Here is an 8,750-nt window from a genome sequence, read left to right as displayed (position 1 = left end):
CTCTTCTCTAGGGCAGCCCTCCGTTTATTTTGACCAGCTTAGGGAATGGGGGTGGGGAATAGGACCTTCCAGCAGCAGTCAACGAACAGGCTCCAGAGACGCTTGTGACTTGCCCAAGGTCACAGAGCCAGAAGACTGAGGCAATTCGATTCTACCCTAGGAGTTTGCAGCTCCCAAAGCCCTTCTGGTTCCTGCATCACGCCCACATCTCGAGCGCCGCTCGCGCTCGGGGCGCAAACAGCACCACGCGCCTTGCAGGTTGCGCTGAGCCCTAAGGTTGTTTCCTTTGGGCCAACGGCGCGGAGGGATTAGGAAAACCTGGACCACGCTGCTGCGCGTGTCCCTGCAGCCCACCAGGCTGCTTTGGGGCTGCAGGTGGTGCAGCACTGGGGGCCTGGCCTCTCCTGAGAGCCGGCTGGACCGGACCTTTCCTGCAGCCCCCCATCCAAGCCGCGCGCCAGCTGCGTGCCACGGCTCGCTGACGACCTCGGAGCGCAGCCGGGATGCAGGGGTGTGAGCGGGGACTGCAGCGGAACCTGCCCGGGGCACTCCAGAGTCGGGCTGCTCTCCGCAGGCTGGCGCTGCGCCGGGGTCGCCGCAGCCCGGGGCCCCTCCCGGGCCACCTGTGCGCCGACCGGCGGGCCGGGGTGATGCCGGATCCGGAAGAGCAATCCACTCCGGGTTCCAGACTCCTGTCTCTGTCCCTGGAGACAGCGAGGGGTGGTGGGAGGCCTCCCCGCCCACTACCCCAGCTCCTCCCTGGGGGAGCCTCAGGCGTTGCCCGAAGGGATCCCCAGTGCCAGGGGTGGCCCCGGAACGCAACGCCGCCCGGCCCCTCCTCCCCCGCCCCGCCCCGCCTCCGCCCCGCTCCGCCGCTCCAGTCCGGATTTTGCGGCGCCCGCCGGCCCGCTCCCCGGCTGCGGGCTCCGCGCGGCGGCTGGCTCGGTGCGCGGCGCGGCTGGCGCTGCGCTCCGCCCCGGCTGCATTGCTGCGCTCCGGGTGCCCAGGGGAGCCACGCGCCGCGTGCGCCCCGCAGCCGGCCGCCCGGAGGCAGCGCCGTCCTCTGGCATGGGCCCCGGGGGCGCCCCGAGGTGGGGCTCTCGGCTGAGGCGCTGACAGCCTCTCTCCCGCCCGCGGGGCCCCGAGTCCAGCCCGCTCGTCCGCCCGCGGCCATGGCCGTCCGGCCCGGCCTGTGGCCAGCGATCCTGGGCATAGTCCTCGTCTCCTGGCTTCGTGGTTCGGGTGAGTCACGCCGCGCGCGCTCTGGGGAGGCTTGCGGGGGACCGTGCGCGCGAACGCTCTGCTCTGGGGAGGAGGTGGACCTGACCCGCGCGGCCGACCCGGCTGGGAGCCCCCGGAGGCCAAACTTTGCCGGGCAGGACGCGGGGGCCGCCTCTCACTGCTGCGCAGCTTCCCGGTGCGCTCTCCCGGAAGCCTGGGTTTTGCCAAGTCCAGGAACAGCTGTCAACGCACGGGGCTGGAGAGTGTTGACGCCCCACGCCTCCGGGTGGGGGAAGTTTGCTGGTTTTACGGCCCCAGAGAATGGTCGGGGGTGTTGAAATAACCCTGGAAAGACAAGACTTGAAGGACTCAGAGATTAGTGGGTTTGAACCATACTAGTGCCCAGAAAATGGGGTGTGTGTGTGGGGGGGGGGGGGTGTTAAGATAGCTCTTCCAGGTAGGACTGCCCCAAACAGCCACTCACAATTTCCCAGCTTGGCACCTGGCCTCTGCCCACGTCTAGAACACAGTGTCCTCCTCTGTCCCCGCCACACACGCTTGCACAAGCACACACTCAGGCGTGGAGGCATCCACAGCCCCCAGCTCTTTCAGCCGGCAGTCAAAGCACTGGGGCCCCTGTGGTGGTCTGCGGCTCCTGGGCTAGCTGATGGAGGTGGGAGGGGAGAGAGGAGGGAGTGGGGGAGTTGTTTGCTGTTGGCTGTTGGTTGGCGGGCTTCTCTTCTAAGAAACTCCTCAGCCCTGCTTTCTCCCCACTTGTCTCGTTGGCCACCCTAACCAATCCCTTCATAACCCACCTCCTGGTGTGAGGGGTCTTGGGGAAAGTCTTTGTCTGCTTTCCCCTAGCCTGCACCTAAGCTGAGCTGGGGGGGGGGGGTGTCCCTAGTCTCTGCTCTGACCCCCCCCCCCCCCCGAGGACTTGGCAATGCTGAGCTTCTATATGGGGAAGGGTGCCTTAGCAATTCTTCATGCTTGATGTCCCCTGAACCTGCTTGGGGGAGGTGCGCCCCAGGCTGGCAAGGCCACAGTTCATTCTCGGGGTGTGGATTTCTGAACTGCCAATCTAGAATGAAGAGAGCTCAATCAAGGACCTGATGCTTTAGGCCGACGGCTGGTTCCTTGAGGAATCTCTGCGCATTGCATCCTTCACCCACCGCTGCCTCACTGCCCCCCACATCAAGCCCTCTTCCTTGTCCCGCCTGCTCTATCTCCCTCCCCATCACTGCACCCTAAATCCTCACTTTAACAAACCGTTCCCGTTGGCCTCCCCTTTTAATCCTGACATCCTCAGACTGAGCTGTGGTTGGATGTGTGCATGTTCATTCAGGGGTGTGAGTGGCACCACTGGCTGTGGTCATGAGCTGGGGGTGTCCGTGCTTCTGCACATGGAGGAGGTGCCGCCAGACACTGAATAGGTGCCCGGGAAATGTTTACTGAGTTGGATGTGTGTGAGAGGGCTGTGTGGTCAGAGGCTGCGTTTTGCCACGTGAGCACGTGTGAAAGCTGTGGACTGGCATGTGTCCTGGGTGATGGGGGGCACTGGCGTGGCATGGCCAGTGTTGTCATGTGTGTGGTCAGATGAGTACTGATAGGCTGCACGCATGTGGTAGCCGTGGGCTACTGCACCCGTGAGCTCTACAGATGGGGTGACAGGCACTGGTAGGTTGGGGCACCCAAACCCGGAAATGAAGGATTGGACCTCAAGAAACTGGAGCTGGAGATCTGCCCTGTCTTATGGCAGGGCACCTGTTGGGGCCTGGCCCGAGGTTTCCCAGGGCGGACAGGTGGGCACCAGTGCTTCAGGGCTCTCGGCAGTGGAAGGGGTTGCTGAGGGGTATGGCGGTAGGAGTGGCTCTACTTCTCAAACAGGCCCCACCTCACTGTCCCCCACAGGCTCTGGGCATGTGTGGACAGATACCCAGGCAGGCTGCCCCTGCTATGACCCTAGCTCCCGCACCAGCCTATCAGTTCCTTGGCAACAGCAGCTGGTGAAAAATGTGTCTGTGAGTGGCTGGGAGAAAAATGGTCAACCAGGCAGGCTTAAGGGGCATGGTGGGGGGCAGTGTTGCCGAGCCACTGCAGACTCTGCCCTCCGTCCGTTGTCACCCAGCGTCACACCCCGCCACTCACACAAAGCCAGCCGGCAGCACAAACACACCTGGACATGTCCCTGTCTGTGCCTGCACCCACAGGCACCCACTTGACTCACCAGTCCGCACAGCCGGCGCATACAACTCCTTACCCTTAGGTCTTCTGTATTGTGTGCCCAGTCCTCCTCGTGAGGAGAGGCATGGGGGCATGGAAAGTGGGGGCCAAGGGTCAAGCTTAACATTGCCCCTGTTTCTCCTCCTTCCATTCTTATTCCCATTCCCAGGGCTGCTGGACTTTCTGCCCACTTGGACTCTAGGCTAACAGGACTGGGGAGGAGGCTGGTATTCTAGGGCAGAGAGCACCATATTCTTGCTTCTTGTACAAGGGGTGGGCTGCTCTAGGTACTGCAGGAGAGGGCTGAACCTTTCCCTGGCCTGCTTGCTCCCCCTCGCCCTTGTTGGGAAAGGCTTTCTTCAGGGAGGCCAGCAGTAGCATTGATCCTGGTGCTAACACTCCAACCTGGAGGCCTGGTGCCTGGGAGCCGACTTTGGCCTTTGTCACATCCCTTTTCCTGCCTGCTGCTGCTGCCATGACTCTCCCGTTTACAGGCTTCAGCTAGATACCATGGGCTTGGGGTGCACAGCCCTTTTAGGTGAAGGCCCCAATGCTGCCACCTAGGAACCTGTTCTGTGCACACAAATGCCAGGCCCTCTCATGCCAAGCTAACACCATCCTGCTGTCCCCTCTTCCTAGGGCCCTGCTATTGCTGCTATCCCTCACCCACAGCCTGGAGGGCCGAGAACCTTACTATCTCCCTTGGCTCTCCCTTCTCCTTCACGCTTCACATTTAATCCGCTGTCAAGTCATCCAGCTCCCATCTTACTTGTGACATTGCTATGTCCCTCGCCTTCTTTGCTTCCTCCCATCCCCCAGCTCCTTTATCTCTCACCTGTCTCACCACAGTGGCCATCTCCTACCCCTCCTCGGCTCAGCCTAAGGGCCCTGGAAGTCAATAGAAGACTCTCCATGACTCTCCAGGGCCTGCAAGTAGTCTGGTCCCTGGGCTGGGCTGGGCTGGGAGAGTGAAGGAAACACCTGGTGGATGCACCCAGAGGTCAGCTGCATCACTAGGTTCTGCCTGCTGTGGGCTTGGCATCACCAGACTAGCTGTTTCCAGACCTGCAGAATGTGGTGCCACCTGGCCTTGACAGCATGCTCCCCGCTTGGCATCCTAGCTCCTTGGCTCTGTCCTGATCCCAGACAGGTCCTTATACTGCTGCAGCCTTGACTTGAGGTCTCCCCAAAGCCTCCACAGCTCCTCCTCCACAAGGCTCGGTGATGTGATCTGGGGTGGGACCCTTCTTCTCCAGTGTTTCCCCAGCATGGTCATTGCCTGTGACACTATTTTCCCTGCTCTCTGCCCCTGCCTTGCTCCAGATCACAGCAGTCAAGGGTTTAATGCTTTTCTTTCTTTTCTTGGTTGGAGTTTGGGCTTGAAGGCCAAACAGAGAGGAAGAGAGAAATTTAATCTATCCACTTAAGCAGCGGCCCTCATCCTTATTCCTGACCACAAACTCCCGTGTAGTGATATTACATTTGTGTTTTAATAAATAAAGCTTGCCTGAAGTTCAGAGAGTAAAACAGCCATACAGACCAGGCAGTGGTGGCACACATCTTTAGTCCCAGTAGCCACACTAGTTAGCTATAGAGGCCAGCAGTAGTGGTGCACGCCTTTAATCCCAGCAAGAGAGGAATAGAAGACAGGTCTCACCTCAGTCTCAGTCTGAGGATTCGTGGAGGCAGGATCACCATTTTGGTCTGAGGCAGAGGTAAGAACCAGTGGTTGACTGCTTTACTTTTCTGATCTTCAGGTTGAACCCCAATGTCTGCTTCTGGGTTTCTATTATTTGTGCTACACTCCCCCACCCTGTCAGAGTGCAGACTCATAAAGCCAGGACCTCCATGGGGGCAGACACCATGCTTAGGTCACATATACATGTAGACAACAAGCCAGCACACGTGCGTGCACGTTAATATGCCCATGTCTGTTGCAAGGGTACTTTCACCCTGTCCCTGTCCTCACATTGATTTCCTCAGAGTATCATTTTCATGTGCAAGTAAGGTTGATACCAAGATCTGGGCTGCAAACACACATCACCTGTGTGTTGTCTGGGCCCCAGACCACCCAATGTCCCCTGCCTCTCAGGTGGAAGCTCAGCTTACTGTAATCCTTCCCACAGCCCCCTCCTCCCTCTTACCTGTCTCCCCCCACACCCTGGGTCCTTCTTTCTTAGGGGGAAGTTCTAGCCTCTTCCTACCAGGTAGGATGGCAGGGACTTTAGAGGCAGATAGAGCTGTCTAAGCTGCAAGTCACCGGACATTGAACTAAAGTCACCTTCCCAGGCTGCTTCCACATCTATAGGATGGGATCTAAACTGTTGGGCGGGCAGCAGCATCCAGAGGGGACTGCAGAATCTCAGGTGCTCATGGCTCATTGCCTTCTGCCTCCATTTCCCCTGGCACTGGAGACAGTGACTTAGGACAGAGATGTGTCTTACGCTGCAGCAGGCCCAGGCTCAGCCATAGGACAGAAGAGGCTTCATTGAAAAACTGTGCCCTGTATCCAGTCCGCTCTACACATGTGATGCCGGAAGGACTTGGGTTTAATTCATGCTCACAGGGTGTTGTCTGGGTGATTGTTGCCATCGCTCTTTTGGTTCATGCTGTCCTGGGACCATGTGCTGATTCCATCTCGACATACAGGATATGGCCACAGAGTCCTGGGTGGATGTAGATTCTAGTTCTAGCTCTGCCATTTGATTGCTGTGTGATGCTGGCCAAATCCCTCACACTGTCTGCTTTGAACTTGATGGCTAGCCCCAGGCAGAGGCTCATGCCCAGGGAAGCTGCCTCTGGAGCCTGGGGTGGACTCGGTACTCAGTTGCAGGCTCTCCCAGGAACTGCTCACACCTGCCAAAGACACCAGCAACCCTGGCAGTGGCTGACTGTGTTGCCTGGGAGCCAGGTAGCTTCTGGGGCAGAGCCAAAGGTGGCTGTAAGGCGAAGCTTGGTACTGTGAGTCCCAGTTCCCAAACCAAGAAGCTGGGTCCTGCTGTAGTTTGTGAACTCCTCTAGTGATTAGCAGAGACCCCAAGGTCAGGGTGTTGAAAGCCTGCCCCTTCTCCAGACACGGAGGGCAGAGGCCATAGGAATATTTTAACTGCAGAGTCTGTATCTCAGCCAGATGGGGGAATTGTTAGATGGGGGAGTTTGGCAAGCTCTGGCGACTGGGTTTGAGCCAGGGCCAGGGTGAGGCATGGACTTGCTTAAGGGTACAAATTTGCATAGCCAAGTACACAGCCATCTCTTGTGAGCACCTCCTAAGATCCCATGCCCTTGGCACCTTCCATGTCTCTTAATCCTCACTCTGGATTCCACCCTTCCCTGCCCCTCTCCAGGGTCAGTGTGTAAATCCATCCATAAAGGCTCATCTTACAAGAGCATTGCACCAGCACCCGGGAGGCACTTAAAACGGTGAGCACTTGATTGTGTGTAGGGCTCCATCCTGGTGGGTGGGGAGCAGAATGGCTGAGGATGAGGACATGGCTGAGCGACTAGGTGGGGTCAGCCTAAGGAGAGGATCCATTTTCCAGGCTATGTCTGCCTTGTTTTTCTTTGCCACTATGTGGAGGGCAGAGCGTATAGAAGCCATTTCCACTCTCCAGGTGTAGCTGCTGACTGACTCAGTCTGGCCCTGTTTAAGATTGGGGAGACTGTGTGTTCTGGGGAGGCCGGAGTAGCTGCGGCTCTTTACAGAAGAGTATAAAAGGGGGAAGGAAGTCTTAGGGCCCTTTTTGGTAGGGGAGGAACCCTGAAAATTCTGTCTCTTCATTGGCTTATGGAGGGAGCACCAGGGGCGAGCCTTCACCTTGACTGCTGAGTTCCCAAAGCTGAGTTCCTCAGTCTGGAAGTCACCTTTGGGTCTCTCTGGAAGGTTCAGGGTCACCTTGAGCTCCAGGCAAATTCTTAGCTGATTGGGGAATGAGGGTCTAGGGAGTCTGCCTTTATTGATGTACCTGTGGGACCTTACAGGGACCTTGGGAAGGGAACTCTTGACTCGGTATCCCAGCAGACCCTAAAGCCAGATTGTAAAGTGAACTCTCGTCCCTTCCTAGCAACTCCACCCGGGACCGTGTAGGGGGAGTCGCCCCCGAATTAGACTCCACCCTTTCCTAGTTGGGGCGGAGCCCGACGAAACGCAGGCAGTGAAGGTCTTTCTCAGGTCTGCGTTTTTCTCCCGCTCCTTCTCCCGTCTCTCGTGATTGTGCCCGCTGCGTGACCCGACCCACAGCCTCCGGACCGCACAGCCACCACCCATCCCCCCACCTCCCCGTCATGATCGTCAAGGTGGCTGGGTGGGTGGGCGGGGTTCCTCCAGCCAGCGAGGCTGCGGGACACGTGGATGGCCCTGATCCGCAATGGCCCGACCCGAGCCCGGGATGCAATTAACTGCTGCGGGAGGGGAGGGCCCACCGGGCAGTGTCCCCGCTCCGCGCGGCCTAATTAATGCGCGGCGAGCTGGGGCCGAGCCGGGAAGGGGCGGGATCCCTCCGCCCGCCAGCCCGCCCGCGGCCGCCCGCAGGATTAGCGGCTCTTTGTTCGGGGTCTGTTAACAAGTTCCTGGCTGAGCGCTTGGCTGCCGCCTGGGGAGCTCTGTCCAGCCTCCTCCAGGGCTACAGCCTCGCCTCTACCTGCCCAGCCCGGACCCTTTAGACGTGGGGTGAGGGGTGTAGTCCAAGACCCGGGACAGGAGGATGCCCCACAACTGTCCGAGTGTCTCTTGTAGGTGGAAGCCATTATTCCCATTTTGCAGATGAGGCAGCACCCACTTGCGACAAAACCCGTCACCCTAGGCAGACCGAAGGCTCAGTCTAGATTTTGACTCTCTAAAGCATTTTTTGTTGGTTTGTTTTGAGACAGGCTCTCTGTATTATGTATCTCTGACTGTCCTGTAACTCGCTCTGTAGATCAGGCTGGCCTCAAACTCACAGAGCTCCTCCTGCCTCTGCCTCCTAAACACTGTACCTTCCTAATGCTTTTTTTCCCTACTGAGAGAGAACTCTAGGTGGGAAGAGGAGGGTGGCTGTAGCCTGTTTTTTTAAATTTTTAATTGGCACCCTGATGGTGGTTAAGTGCTAGGCTCCACCTGGAGGTTTCATCAAAACCTTGTCAGTCCACGATACAGGTGAAGTCAGCCCCATCCATGAGAGGGCAGGTGCAGACAGTGGCCACTGTGACCACATTCCAGTCCGTCCTGTGTCCCTGTCCCATTGGCCTGATGGAAGGAAGCAGGAGGCCATGGTCTGAGTCGTCCTTTCCATCCTGTCAGTTCACGTGGCCACCTAACCCCACCTGAGTCC

At 58.4% G+C, this 8,750-nt stretch overlaps 1 protein-coding gene across 2 annotated transcripts in view; it reads left to right on the top strand.

Annotated features, from left to right (window-relative positions):
• The first annotated feature begins 282 nt into the window (after positions 1 to 282).
• Unc5a (unc-5 netrin receptor A) overlaps positions 283 to 8,750 on the top strand; it is a 57,366-nt gene continuing 48,898 nt past the window's right edge. The window contains exon 1 of one of the 2 annotated variants that reach the window (XM_041660462.1): positions 283 to 1,242. In XM_041660462.1, the coding sequence (XP_041516396.1) occupies positions 504 to 1,242 (739 nt within the window). In that variant the 5' untranslated portion in view covers positions 283 to 503. The remainder of the gene's footprint in view (positions 1,243 to 8,750) is intronic. The other variant, XM_041660463.1, reaches the window with a different exon arrangement.

The sequence above is a fragment of the Microtus oregoni genome, unplaced genomic scaffold (genome assembly GCF_018167655.1).
Source record: "Microtus oregoni isolate MIOR12 unplaced genomic scaffold, Mior012 000011F_ref0000422, whole genome shotgun sequence".
NCBI lineage: Eukaryota > Metazoa > Chordata > Mammalia > Rodentia > Cricetidae > Microtus > Microtus oregoni.
This window is presented reverse-complemented; position numbering and strand designations above follow the sequence as displayed.